At 35.1% G+C, this 14953-nt stretch overlaps 2 protein-coding genes across 2 annotated transcripts; one reads left to right on the forward strand and one right to left on the reverse strand.

Moving 5' to 3' along the window:
• The first annotated feature begins 1891 nt into the window (after nt 1-1891).
• DPL1 (dihydrosphingosine phosphate lyase) lies at nt 1892-7776 on the forward strand. Its single transcript, XM_059592662.2, has 15 exons — nt 1892-2283; nt 2431-2476; nt 2992-3143; nt 3248-3307; nt 4146-4370; nt 4465-4606; nt 4874-4924; nt 5054-5145; nt 5572-5698; nt 6022-6037; nt 6583-6690; nt 6801-6855; nt 6956-7102; nt 7245-7323; nt 7538-7776. The coding sequence occupies exons 1-15, from the start codon at nt 2084-2086 to the stop codon at nt 7658-7660; spliced, it is 1623 nt and encodes a 540-aa protein (XP_059448645.2). The 5' UTR covers nt 1892-2083; the 3' UTR covers nt 7661-7776.
• A 2188-nt stretch (nt 7777-9964) lies between these two features.
• Nucleotides 9965-12270, reverse strand: LOC132178488 (protein LAZY 1-like). The gene is made up of 4 exons (XM_059590916.2): nt 12204-12270; nt 11137-11915; nt 10716-11001; nt 9965-10123 (listed from the first exon to the last, which is right to left on the reverse strand). Exons 1-4 carry the CDS (start codon nt 12256-12258, stop codon nt 10104-10106), a joined length of 1140 nt encoding a protein of 379 aa, XP_059446899.2. The 5' UTR covers nt 12259-12270; the 3' UTR covers nt 9965-10103.
• Nucleotides 12271-14953: the final 2683 nt, after the last annotated feature.

A 14953-nucleotide genomic window follows, 5' to 3' on the forward strand; every position in this document is an offset into this window, starting at 1 on the left:
TAAGAGTCACATAATTTTTTAAGGAACGCAATATAGACTTGTAGTATTACTTACTATGTCCTTTGGCTCCAATTCTCCATCAGAGAATAAAAAGGCTTTCAACATAATTGAAACTTGTTGATGAGACATTAACATTAGGTAATGATATAAAATACGTGTTAAATAAGATACGTGGTAAATGACAATTTGTTAACTTTGATGGTAAAGTGACAAAAAACTTATTTAAAATTTTGAAAAAACTTAACGAATCTTATTTCTAAAATTAAAAACCCAATGATCCATATCAAATAAAAACCTAGGCCTTAAATATAATTTTTCCCTTTATTAAGTTAATTATGTAATAAGATTCCTAGGATCCTAATGATTGAATTAAAAAATTAATTATTTTTCATCTCAGTGTTTATCATGTTTAAATTTTGGAAAAATTACAGTTTATCCCCCCAAAGTTGATAGTGTTTTTTAATTCGAACACCAAAGTTTCAATATTTGCAATTCATCCCCCACAAAGTTTCATTTTTTTTAAATTCAACAAATATTATCCCAAAATTTTTATATTGCCCATAATTTTTATTTGTTATGAAAAAAAAAAGAAAAACAAATTTAGGGGTGCAAAAATGGTCAGATGGCCAAAGGGGTGGTTACGGCCACCTCGATTTTTATTTATTTATTTTAATTTTTTATAAAAATATAAAAAAATAAAAATTAAGGACAATATAGGAAGTTTTGGATATAATTAGTCAAATTGCAAAAAATTGAAACTTTAGGGGGGTGGATTGCAAAAATTTAAACTTTGGTGTTCAAATTAAAAAATGCTGTAATTTTCCCTTAAATTTTAAAACTCAACTCTAAATATTATTTTATAATTTTTTTTGGAATTTTAATTCATCTTAGCTCATAATTTATCAAATATTATCATTTGTAATCGGTTTAAATTTATAAAACAAATAGTAATTTAATATAGTACTTTGGCGTCATTCATTAAGAGAGAGCACGAATCACATAAAAAAAATACTAAAATGATAATTAAATGACATCTTAAAAAAATGATAATTAAATAAATAAACTGATTATTTTCATTAATTTACACTTTTAGTTCGGATGACAAAATTCTGAATTTTTTGCTTTTTGTCAGAAAATTTTGTCTTCTTTAATTTTTTTTTTTTTTTTTTCTAAATTTTTTAGCAAGAATATTTTTGTCATTTTTTTTTTTTGCACAAAAAAAAAAATTGCAATCCGAATGATATTATGAAGGACCATTGCAATAATTGAAAATTTGAAACCAACATTATATATAAATTACTTAATATATATATATATTTTTGAAAAATATGAAACTTCCATTGATGAAATTTTATGAGCATAGAGCTTTTACAACATAGAACACAAATCTCTAAAAAATCATATGAAGGTTATAAAATCATAAAAATAACTTCAAACTTGCTAATCCATGTACAATTACATTTAAAGAATTGATCTGTTTCGTGCAAAGTAGATTTAGAACATGGGTAGTCCAAATACGAAAAAAATAAAAAAATAAAATTAAAAACTAAAAATCCGGCTTTGAGAGTTAAGCTCCTACATCGATCTACTCCATCCTCAGTCTGAAGGCTAAGACAAAAAAAAAAAAAAAAAAAAAAAAAAAAAAAAAAAAAAAAATACAAGCAGGAGCGGAGGAGCACGTCATCGTAAACATCATTTCGGAAGACACGCTTTGGCCAAAGAAAACAATTAGATATAAGGTCAAAGAGATTAGATATGAATTTAGATCTAGATCTGTCTAAATATAATAAGTGTTGATACGATTAATTATTTAATTAAAAAATTATAGAAGATGCTCGTTCACACTTGCAATTTGCAAATGCACCCCCCCCCCCCCCCCCCCCCCCCCCCCCGGCCTTGACTGATAAGAAGATCAGTGAAGAATGAAGATACGCAACGCAAACGCAACGCAGCCCACCCCGCCAAAATCCAATGCATAACTTGCACGCGATGATTAAAAGCAAGGCCCAATAAATTTCGCTCTCTCTAATCTCTATTGTTTTAAGCGCTGCTTTCGTCCTTCGGATATCCTTCACCACCGGCAATGGATTCTTCTGTGAAGTCGTTCTTGACTCATTTCAGAGCTTCGGCGAACTTGTTCTTATCGGAGTATGAGCCTCTGGCTCTGCTTCTAGCTCCTCTCCTCGCTCTCCTCGTCGCTCGGACGCTTCAGTCGTTTCTCAGTGTCGTTCATGAACGGGGACTCAAAGCGACCTTCCTAGGGTTCCTCATGAGCCTCATCAAGTAATTTTCGCTTTCTTCATTTGTCATCGAATTCTGGAAATTTTGTTTTAAGCATTACGAATACTTCAACATAAAGCTGATCTAATAATAGAGACACTGTTGATTTTGATTTATATATTTATTGATTCAAATAGAATACATTAACAGGTTGGTTCCTGGTGTCCAGAATTACATCGATGCCGAGAAACAGAAGGTCAGAGAATTATTTATTTGGATTATTAGAATTTTTATCAACCAAGTCATTTGTTGACTTGTTTTATACTTACATTTATATCTATTCAAATTTCCGTCAGCGTGTGTATTTTGGATTCGCGGTCTTAGTTTGTTTTTGAAACGAAAATTACACAAATTTTTTTACTGCGATGATGAAATGACAGTTAACAAGAAGAAATTTGATGTGCGACTATGAGATATGAGAAGTTCGCAAGATGAGCATTCAATGCTGTTTGTTTAGGTGTTATTGATGTGTAGCTATTTTCTAACTTCTTAAGTAATAGTGGTAGGGCCGGGAGGAGTGGATCGGAAATGACCGTCTGACTTTTTTCCCTATTGACTACCATCAATGTGTGTGTGAATCAATGTAGAGGCATTTTTAATTCATATATGTAGCTTTGTGCAGCGTTTCTTGTGTTCTTTTTTTTTTGGAATAATAAAACGTTAAACAATTGCATTGATTTTTGTGGATGTTATGGTTGGTTGAACGAGCAGGTTGTGGATAAGTTGAACTCTGGTGGTAAATCTAAGCGAGAGGGTTGGAGAACTGAGTTGCCGAGGGCAGGGTTAGGAGTTGGAGTCATAGAGAAACTGAAGAATGAGAAAAGAAACGACGCAGTTTGGCAAGGCAAATGCTCTGGTACAGTGTATGTTAATAACCATTGGCATGGGTCTTTTACACAAAACTATTCAACGTTAAAATTTGTTTTCTGCTGGTCTTGTGCTTCATAAGTTATGGGTTCTTTTGCAGCTACATTGGAGGAACTGAATCGGAAGGGCATTTTTCTCTGATTAATGAGGCATGTTCAATGTTAGTAAGATATTGCACATCCGTGATCTGTAGTTTACAAATCTTTGAAGTCTCTCTCTCTCTCTCTCTCTCTCAATCTAAGTGAGAGGGTGAGCACGGAAGTAATGTGCTACACTTATGGTGATCCTGATAAAGAAGGAACAAGCAAAGTCCTTATAATTTGCAAATTATTTTAGACAAGATATTAATGGGTAATACTGATAGATAATTTCAAACAAGGGTGGATGTAATTTTAGAGAGTCTCCAGTGGGTGTGATAACTCATACTTGTTACTTAACTTATTAAAACTGAGTGACTTCTCTGCTGTCAGTCATGCCAGTGTCTTGAGACTAATCTATACCAAGAATTGGTTTGAACTCAAACATCAAGCATGGTACAACTGTCAGGCTCTATAGTTTGTATGTACTGTGTTTATACCTTTGGAATGTGTGCTGGCTAGATGAATGTATCCAAACACACTTTTTGTTGAGTGGTTGCCTCTGTAAAAGCGGGCTTCTTGTTTGCACAAGGGCATTACAGGTTTTCGCAAGTGTTTGGACAAGCCGAGTCAGATTTTCTCTTTTGTATAAACGAAAAATTTAAGCAGTTTGGATATAAAAATAAAATTGAATTTTTCAAACATTTTGATTTAATCAGGATTGCCATTTATGTTGACACCATCCTGGTTACTTTTCCCAATAAAATGTGTTAATGGTGTGTTTCCCTTTTTTCTTTTCCTCACAGGGAGGATTCCATATGATTTGCATTGATGACCCTCATAATATCCATTTCTTCCCACCATTTTTTTGCGTAGACATATTTTATCTCTCATCATAACTTGGTTTGAGTTGCTTTTCAGGTTTGCACACACCAATCCATTGCATTTGGATGTATTTAAGAGTGTAGCGCAGTTTGAAGCAGAAGTTGTTGCAATGACAGCTGCACTGCTCGGCAGTAAAGAAAAGGGTTCAGGAGGACAAATATGTGGAAATATGACATCAGGTGGGACTGAAAGCATATTATTAGCTGTGAAATCATCACGTGACTACATGAAAACCAAGAAGGGAATTGCAAAACCTGAAATGTATGTTGATTCCCAACAGTTCAATTCTTTGGTATTTGCTACTTTATTATTGATCTGGAAGTTATTTATATGTGTGATTTATTACTGAGCTCAGGATAATACCTGAATCTGCACACTCAGCATATGACAAGGCTGCACAATATTTTAACATCAAGCTGTGGCGTGTCCCTGTAAATAAAGATTTTCAAGCAGATGTTAAAGCAATTAGACGACGTATTAACAGAAACACCATTTTGGTATTACTAAGCTTTGATTTTACTTCATTTGTCCTTGCATGTTCCTTCATAAATCTTTGGTAGCACATTTTAATAAAAAACAAACTCCACCCCCCCCCCCCCCCCCCGCGCGCGGGCGAAAACCCGGGTGGCAGCACTCTGACAAAGAGAAAGAACTCAAAATTACAAAATATCTTGGTTCACCCTATTGTGTTGTTGAGGCTGCTTATTCCAACTTAAAAAAATTTCATTTATTACTTGAACTGACCCAGATTTTTTATCCTGCAGCTTGTTGGATCTGCACCTGGGTATCCTCATGGCATCATTGACCCTATTGAGGTATCGTAACTTTCTTTATGGGTAATGTGGTGAGGAAGGCATGAGACCTTAACTCGTTCATGTAAATTTGCTGTCTCTTTGAATTTGTAACTGCTATAATTAAACAATTTTTGACAATTTCTTTAATAGGAGCTTGGTGAATTAGCTACGAGCCTCCAAATTTGTCTTCATGTAGACCTTTGTCTTGGTGGCTTTGTATTACCTTTTGCTCGTAAACTTGGGTATGACAGCCTATTTCTTTATTTCTTTCTTTCTTTTCTTTTTAATTTGTGAAGTATTCTTTTTGGTTGCTTGTTATGCTGCCACCTATTATATCATAAAATTGACACTCAACTATAGAGTACCTGCTAGCAAACAATGTTCATCATTTCATCTGTCCAGGTTGGCACGTACATACCACTGATATTATGGGCAATTATTGCACATATAATGCTGCAATGTGAACTCTCTATCTCACTCTCTTTTATGCCCACATTTTTTACTCACAAAGATGTGATGTGTGTATGTTTGTTTATACATATTTCACAGAGGACGAGATCTTAAAAAGATTGTGTTTAATATTCTCAAAATGCCTGGCTATGATTGTCTGGTATTTGTTGGGTTTCTTCAGACTGGAATGGGTTCACATTTTTAACTCTAAATTTCAGGTATTCAATTCCACCTTATGATTTTTCTGTCAAAGGAGTGACCTCAATATCAGTGGATGTGCACAAATATGGCTTGGCTCCCAAAGGAACAAGTGTAGTTCTGTACAGAAATCATGACATAAGAAAGGTAACCTGTTGGTTTTGATCAATTGTCTAGTTAATGATATTTTACATCTGGAACAGGAAGTAGACCGAGTTTTTTCACTCATTTTTTCGGTTTGAAATTCCAAATTGTACTTTTTCCTAGGATGTATATGTAGATGGCACATTTAAAAGTTACCTTATTAGATTATTTTGTGACATTTCAAAGGTATCTAGTTTCCCGTATTTTGAAAGAGTACTGTCACTCTTTTTTTTACTGCTTGGTTTAAAATCTTTCTAATATACTTTTCTTCCATGGCATCTTGGTTGGTGGGTTGCTGGCTTTTGTGGCTTCCTATTTTCCAACAGCATCAATTTGTTGCTGGTTAGTATACGCTCCTTTATTCAATAAATAATATATTTTTTGCTTTCTTTTTTCCTGCTTTTCTCTTTGGAAGACTGAACCAATCTGTGTTGAAATAGGACTCACAGCCATGTACTGATTAGATCAGCATCACACTAGACATATGCTTTTGGCTTGCATGATAATATGGAAACAATTTGTGAATATGGCAAACTACACTGTAATGGTATCTCCATCATACATGCGTTCCAAAAGCATTTTTTTCTTTACTTTTGCATGATTATATAAGTATAACATGCAAATTTAATAAATATTGAGGGCCATTTTGTTACAAAAAAAAGAATGAGGGCCTTGTACATTTCAGAAGCAAAAGACATTGTGGAGAACTTACCAGGCCTTAGCATTATTGATGTTTCTTTCAAAGAGTGTATAGTACTGGAGGGAAACATGTTTTTGGTTGGTGGAATTAATTTATAAATCCAGTACAACTGCCCTTACTGATTATTTGGTTCTGAATTTTGTGCTTATCGTGTTTCATCTCCTTTTTTATTTTGTCCATGTTGCAGTTACTGAGTGGTCTGGAGGGCTGTATGTATCTCCAACAATTGCAGGGAGCAGGCCTGGCGGTTTGATTGCTGGGGCTTGGGCAGCAATGATGTCTTTGGGGGAAGAAGGTGAGAGAATAATACTGAAACTATGAGATGTAATGCTTTTTAATACTGCTAACCAGACATTATGTTAAATGCTTAGCTCGTGGACTGATTATTGTTTCAACATTCTTTAGGGTACTTGGAGAGCACAAAAGAGATCATGGAAGTATCAAAGAGAATACAGAAAGGGTATCTGTTGTCTTCATGATTTAAACCTCTTTTTTTTCCTCTCTGGTTTTGGAGGAGGAAGTTATCTCAATTCTGAAAGTAACAGCCTCTTTATGTACAGGATAGAGGAAATTCCGGAGTTGTTTATTATTGGAAGGCCAGACATGACAATTGTTGCATTTGGATCTAATGTTGTAGATATATTTGAAGTCAATGATATCATGTCATCCAAAGGCTGGCATTTGAATGCACTACAAAGACCCAACAGGTTCGTATTTTTTTTGTTGTTGTTTTTTTTTTTTTGAACACAGGAAAAGAATGAAACTGAGGCATAGGGTAGATGCATGCCATAAGCTTGGAGTTCGATCTGTTTCTAAAGACTGAATCTTTATCACTCTGGCTTGAATCAGCATTCATATCTGTGTGACACTTCAACATGTACCAATAGCTGAGGAATTCCTCGGGGATTTGACGCAATCTGTGAAGACTGTAAGTTGTTCTTACCTGAAAAAAAGAAAAAAGAAAAAAAAAAAAGAAATACTCAACCATCTCTGCCGTTTGGTCAGAGCCCATTATTGAGTAAGCACATGATGTACTGAATCTACTGATCTCAGGGAGAGAGGGCGGTCGGTATCCATTATGTGTTTCGTGTCACCCACTAATTTGTATTCACTATAATTTTTAATTTCATGTTATCTTTCAGGTAAAAGAAAATCCAGGTCCAGTAAGTGGAGGGCTAGCTCCCATATATGGTGCTGCGGGCAGAATGCCAGATAGAGTCATGGTCCAGGAATTGTTGGTTAATTACATGGACAGTACATGCTAGTGGCATTTCCTATACCTTGGTTTCCGCAAGAATTTCTTGGCCAAAGTATAAAAAAATTATGATAATAAAACTTTCACTATTTGGTATTCTTTCTATGAATTTAAGTTTAAGGTGTGCGCACTTCTCTCTGGTTTTAAGATATAGAAGCTCTCATTAAACCCTCTGTGATTTTCTCTCCATCTTCTTGTGAGATTTTTCTACTCTTTTGTAAGTCACTCTTGGGGGAGAAGGTACGGAGCTCGTCTCCATTCCCCCCTCTTTCTCCTCCCTCTCCCTACTGTCTCCTTCCCTGGTTTTTTATTTCTTTGCTTTATTTATTTTTCTTTGGGTTTCGACTGCAACTTGGTCAGATCTACTGGGTGTTGTTCTCCTTCTTAGCACGCATGTCGTCTCTCCGTCTCCACTGACCTCCTCCGCTCCAATAGATGTTCTTCACTTCTACACGTGCCTCCTTGGCATGGGTGTGTTGCACACCCCACCTCCATCTCCACCTTGTTTTGGGCTGCGCCTCAGCTTCCAGTGTGTTCTCCATAGTTGATTTTCTCTTTTGGGCTATAGAGATTCTTAGATCTTGTTGCTGGTTTTGTTCGTTGTGGTGTGGTTCTTCGTTAGTGGCGCCGATTTAACCTCTTTTAGTGCTTGTTCTGTTGATGTATTGGGCATTTTGAGATTCGTTACCCTTCTGTAACTCTTTGCTTTGCCTTTGCTAGCAGCCCTTTGTGGCCGCTCATGTTCTCTTAATAGGTTGAGTCATTTCTTTGATCAATCCCGCTTGTTCTTTGTTCATTGATTATTGCCTTGTTTTTTAGTTGCTTTGGGGCTTTTGTTTGAGTTTCTCACCCTTTATGTGGTTTTATTTATTTATTTATGTTTTGTTGTAATTTTTCATTTACCCCTCTTCCATATTTAATAGAAAAAAAAAAGGGTTCAAGGTGGGCACAGAATCCAGTAATTTTGAGTAACATTTTAAACATCCACTATGTTTTGATCAGTTTGGGGGAATCCGGTATTGTTTCAGTACTGCATAGTGTGAAGATAGCGCAACTAAGGGCTTGTCTAGGATTGCATTTGAGAGGCCTAAAAGTGCTTTTAATACTCAAAAAATTCGTTTGAAGAAAAAAATACTTGTTTGGTAAAAAAATTAAAAGCGCTTTTAAGGGTTTAAAGAGCTTAAAAATGGTCAAAATATATTTTTGACAAAAACTTAAAAATAAAGTTTTTGTTCAAAAGTTCATTTTGATTTAAAAGCTTTGTTTTTTAAACGCAATTCGAAATAGACTCGAAGGCTTTAGTACAACTCACCAAAAAAAAGAAGAAGCTTTAGTACTTACGAAAAAAGAAAAAGTATTTGTGGCGCTAACTGCTAACATATTCTATGGTGTGGGCTAGAGCCTAATTGAGGCACCTTTCAGACATAAATTAGAGGCCTTCAACCCAAAGAACTCTGCCCGAGCTCAGTTAGTGTAAAAAAGTTTGGGCTCGGGTTGAGTTTGGGTTTGCTTGTAATCCCCGGTGGGTCAAGGTGGTTTGGTTGGATTTGGGCTAACATTGTAGACATATTATGCACTCTTTATATTTTTCTAGTAAAAAACTAAAAACTAACAAATATCAAAGAATTACAAAGACGTAAAATTAAGATAAATATACTTCAACCACAATACATCAAATAAAACAGTATAATGGAAAAGTTGGATCTTTGACTAAAACTATACACTTTATGATACGTGTTCCTTTAAATATCCATAAAACTGCCGTCTGATTTTTTTTTTTTTTAAAAAAAAAATCCTTGAAAGTATGTTGTTTAACTTCGTTGTTTTGAGTTTTGAGGTATGCTATGAAATATTTAACTTAAAATAAATAATAATAATAATAAAAAAAAAATATAAGGTTAAAATGACAGTCTAGCTTCTCTATTATTATGGATCCTTTATACACCCATTTACCATCTTTAATGGGTTCATCTTCAGGTATGACGGTTGGCTCAATTTGCTTGTTCTTTCTATATTAGATATGATGTCCAAAAGAATCAATAAAATTCATAGAAAATAATCAATATTGTCATTCACATGGTGGAGATTATCTATAAGCTAGACTGCCCTGATTGTCTTTTTTTGATGATCTCTGCCTAGGAAAAAATGGAGCTCCAATTCATGTGTAAATGAGGTGTTTCTAATAAACATCTGAAATATGCAAGGGATAATGCCAAAAAGGCGGAATTATGATTGCTTACTAAAAAAAACACATGATGTACCTTACATTTAACATTGCCCACTCACGGATACCAGAGGTGTGCCTCTTTTTATTTTATTTGTTCAACCCAAGCTCATTATCACATATTGCTATGCTATTAGCAACCATCCCCAACAAGGAGATTCTTACAAAGACGATATCACTGCTAACTGCTCAGGGGTGACGAATCACGCTCAATTGCTTCTTCTGCCTTTCAGAGCTCCAGCACAAGATCTACAATTAATGCAAACAAATAACTCAAAATCAGGATAGCTACTCATCACAATATAAGACATATTTTGATTTCTAAAGCTCTGTTTGGGTTTGTGATTTTAAAAAGTACGTAATTTAAATAAAATGTAATTAAGTGTTTGGCAAAATTTCGGCTTGACTTTTAAAATTGCAGTTTAGCCTTTAAAATTTTGTGTTTTCAAGTATTTGGCAAAAAATGTGATTTTTCTGTGTTTTCAAATCATTTTTTTTTTAAAAAAAAAAGTTCACATTTTTTGTCTATAAAATCGCAATGTCAAACACACCTTAATTAATAGACACGCGAATTTTAAAAACTTAATTAAGCATTTTGCACAATTGCAATGTGACCTCTAAAATTGCTATTCAAACCGTCATTTTTTTAGAATTGTCATTATATATATATATATATATATATATATATATATATATATATATATTGACAATTATAGCCTTGTGATATAAACGACTTCAAATGAACCGGATATGATAAGAGCACCAAAGTTATGAAACATGGATCGATCCATTTGGCGTTCCCAATAGAGAGTTTGGAGGAGGAGGATGTATGTGTACTTACAATCTGCATCTGTTTTGATCCAGTGCTCCCTGTTCCCATTCGAATCACCGCTGCCAAGTGTGAACTGTGGCGGGTTAGATTGGCTCTTGTAGCGTCGTATGCTCTCCTTCAAAAGGGCTCGTTTAGGATATGAAATGATTTCTTCATCTGGGAACACCTGATCTCCATAGTTGTAATCCCCATTGTTGATTATCTTCTTCTTGTTTTCAGTCTTGTAGGGCTTATTAGACTTTTGGGTTGCTGTTGAGTTTTCAGGGTGAACTTTCCTGTGGAACATTTGCAGTATCTACAAAAAGCCACGCATTATACTATTATAGGATATTTAAGAATTCAACCAAAAAACACATTGACATGCATCTGCTAATTAAGTTTCAAAGTCACACATTAATTTGGAATGAAATTGCTTAGAATTAAAAGGAACCTTATGCAGCTTTTTCTCTGCTGAAGCAGAATCAAGAGGTCCACCAGCAGCATCTGTTGAGCTTCGAGAAGAAGCATGGAGCATTTTTTTCTTGAGCAACTTTTTCATCAAGTGCATGGCAGACTTATCTGCTTCCTTCTCCGATCGTCTCTCCTCCCTCTCGCACTTGGTTCCGGAATTCTCCTCTGCCATTTTGCTCATCTGAAACAGCTCACCAAGAGATGTCCTGTGTTCCTTCTTTGCTACTGGTGTTGTTTCCGACAATTCAATTGCCGACCCAAAAAGATATCCTTGGAGTGGGCAGACTGCATTTGCCTGATCTGCGCCTTCAATTGGCTTACCGCTAAGTGTAATTGTGCTTCCATGACTACTTCTTCCAGTGCTAACATGACTGTTTCTCCCAGATGAAAAATTGCAACCATCGTCCTTCACTTCAGCTCCCAGAACCTTCTCCAACTCATCATTGATCAGCTTCAGATCGTTCTCTGTCACCTCTGTTTCTTTCTCAGTTATGTTCTCAACAGAGATGGCGAATGTTGGTGTCGAGGGATCAGCGATTGCTTGGTCAGCTCCAAGAGTACCAATTGCGAGGAAGCCGTGGAACAGCTCAGATATTGCAGCTGATGTTTCCTCTCCGTAGTCTTCTTCTTCTACTATTGCTGCTTCTAGACCAGTGAAAGACTTCCGAAGGTGGTGGTCTTTTGGGCCTTGTTTGAAGGGTTTCGTGCCATAGTTTGGCTTTAGGTGGTTAAACTGTTGATCTTCAATCGACGCCTGCCCTGAAAGACAAAAAAAAAACAAATGTAGATCTAGCAACTTGTTTGTTTCTATGATGTTGGCTTTGGATTCTATTGGGGCATTTTGTGTCATGCAGTTGTGGAGTAAATTCTGTTATTAGGTACGTGAACTACCCTGCTAGCTATATTGTTTTCATTATCATTTCTTCCCGAAGTATTATAGTACACGTTTTTTATTAGAGTTTTTCCTTTTTATGATTGTGGAAAGTAGCAGATCATTCAAAGTTACAGCTGGAAGATGTCATCAGAGAGTACTCTTATTACTCTTACCAGTGACAAAATCCTTGAGGGGGTCGCAGCTATTTTGGCGGAACTTACGATGCATCCAACCTAGTAACTGCAAGAAGAGCACATGTAAAAATATGGAGAAAGTTTTTTCTTCTCCCAAGGATAACAGAGAATGGACTACTTTACCTTCATCTTCCAGTGGTTTGTATCTCAGAAACTTGGAGTTTGGATCACTACTTTCGTTATGAGAGAGGGGTGATGAGGAAATAGGCTTGTTAATGAATAAGATGTCAAACAATTGATGAAAGCCTCCAGTGGTCTGACAAAGGGGTGGGTAGAGAGAAACACACAGATGGTTACAAAATTCCTGGTGGCAATGCTTTGTCCAGATCATAAAATCAAGTGGCCAAAAAATACATTGTGGGTCCTCCACCCCCTTCCCCAAGCTGCTCATCATATATATCCTATCTGAGGAATATTGCAAATATGCATGGTGAAGCATCAGTCAAATTCCTGGTGGCAATGTTTCTTGAATGCAGTAGCATTACTCAGATTTATCACATTCTCTGTATATATATATATACATGCAATTAAGCACCGAAAAGTGCAAATATCAGGTTTTTTTTTTTTTTAGCAAGTGCATATATGCTACTAAAGTGACCCACATGACTTAAATATAATCTTGAATACGTGTATATAAGCTTTTGAATACCATCCCCTTTTATACTGGTTTTTAAGAAAAAAATTTGTATCATTTGTGTTGGATTGGTCCTTTGATCACCTCATCTAAAAATTTGTATCATTTGTGAGCAGAAAAACATTATTAAACCTCAACAATTTGATATGAAAGCTTAATACTACGATCATTCGAAACACTTAGAATGGTAACAATATATTAGCATTGCAGTATATACTATGACCCATTTTGGTAATTAGTAGCGAAGAATATCACTAATATTTTTCAAATATTTTTTTTAATTTATTCACAACTTGGCATAGAAAAAGAAAAGGTAGGAAGCACGTTTGAATGTGGATATTTTTTTAAAGTAAGGTAATGTATATGACCAAAACTTGCCATTTTAACATGTTGGTGCACATGCACTTTCTGTATGGGGTAATGACGATTATTTCGTAGGGTATTTGGTGGGAGTACTATCCTACACTGGATTGTGGGGACCGTAGAGAATATTTTGTCGGGCCGATAAACAGACGACAATGAAGTAGATCTTTTCTCATTTGGGTCGACACAAAAGTTTGAATTTGACTGCCCATGCTTTTCCAGTAGGTCCAACCATGTACTTCTAACCGAAGGAACCCATTTGATTAAAAATAATCACTTGTGATTATGTTTTGTCAAATCTAAATATTTCTTTGAATTATTATATTTTTGGACGGTATGCAACCATCTTAATCCTGCACAAGCAATTTGGATGCCGGTTAACTCCCAGAATATCTGGTATTCTTTTGTTTCAGCAGATTAACTGGTACTGATTTCATCTGTTATATATAATGTATGTGTAAGCATCGATGATGATCGATTGAACTCAAATATCGTGTTAAATCACTATTTATTTTTAATTTTAAGCTGTATATATATATATATATAAAAAAAAAAGATAAATTTTAATTATTTAATTAATATTTTTTTACTTTCCTTGTAAAATATTCTCAATTTTTGACTGGTAAATCATGAATGCAATATAAATTGATTAGTGCTTTTTTAAAGAAGACTTTTAATTACAATTTGTCTCTTCTTCGTGTTATGTAGAATGAGACAACACGGTTTTGATATCAGGCTAAGCTATGAAGTCAAGGTTCAAACTTAAGATCTCGAGTTTAATATCATGTCAATTGGCTAACAGTTGTATTTGTCCCAATCTACTGCATTTGTAAATTACAAAGCTTTCTGCGGTGGACTGTAATTAAAGTTGCTAGATGAGATGAAGCAGTCTTCGTTTGTTATAGCCATTATTCATGTTCAAATGGTACAAGTGCCATCATTATCATCAGAAATATGTTCTTTATGTGAAGAGTTCGTTGATCTGGTGGAGAAGGATTGTTGGCCTTGAGAACTTAAGCAAGTGTGCCCACGAGCATCTTCAACAACAGAAAGTGCACAGCAAAAGAGAAAAGGGTTCTAGGCTTAGAGACAATAAGGTGACGCAGGCAGTATCCTTGACGAGGAGAAACATATATATATACTTCCACGCGATTCAAGCAAATTAAAGTAATTATATTGAAAAGACAGCTCACGTAGTAACCCACGTTTCAATGAACAATCTTGATTTAGACACATGCAGCTTGGAAAGACAATGGACGTAAAACTGGTCCCATGAGAAAACTTCATGATTTACAAACAAACACATACACACATACACTCTGGATAACGTACATTGGATGCATGTAAACCTGGTCCTGTTAAAAGTTCCTTTGCCTCCATGATATTTGGTCCCTGGAATTTGGAGGCCATGTTTCTAATTAGACTTATTTCAAGTAGGGGGTCCTATATATGTTTGGATCGTGCTGATCGTATACATATAATATTATATAAGTAAATTACAATTTAATACATTTCATTAAATGAGTCAAATTTTTTAACTTTAATCAGCTAATTTCGAGTCCAAAGTAATCTTTATATATATCTTGAACTTAAGAAAACCCAAGTGAGATAGGATGATCTTCCAACGTATGAAGCAAATGCTTCTTATCTATTTTTGAGAGGAAGTTGATTAAAAAAAAAAAGAAAAAAGGGAGAGAAAAGAGATCAAGAATGTTTCACTCGAAGGTTTAGA

The sequence above is a fragment of the Corylus avellana genome, chromosome 4 (assembly GCF_965113065.1).
Source record: "Corylus avellana chromosome 4, dhCorAvel1.hap1.2, whole genome shotgun sequence".
Classification (NCBI taxonomy): Eukaryota; Viridiplantae; Streptophyta; class Magnoliopsida; order Fagales; family Betulaceae; genus Corylus; species Corylus avellana.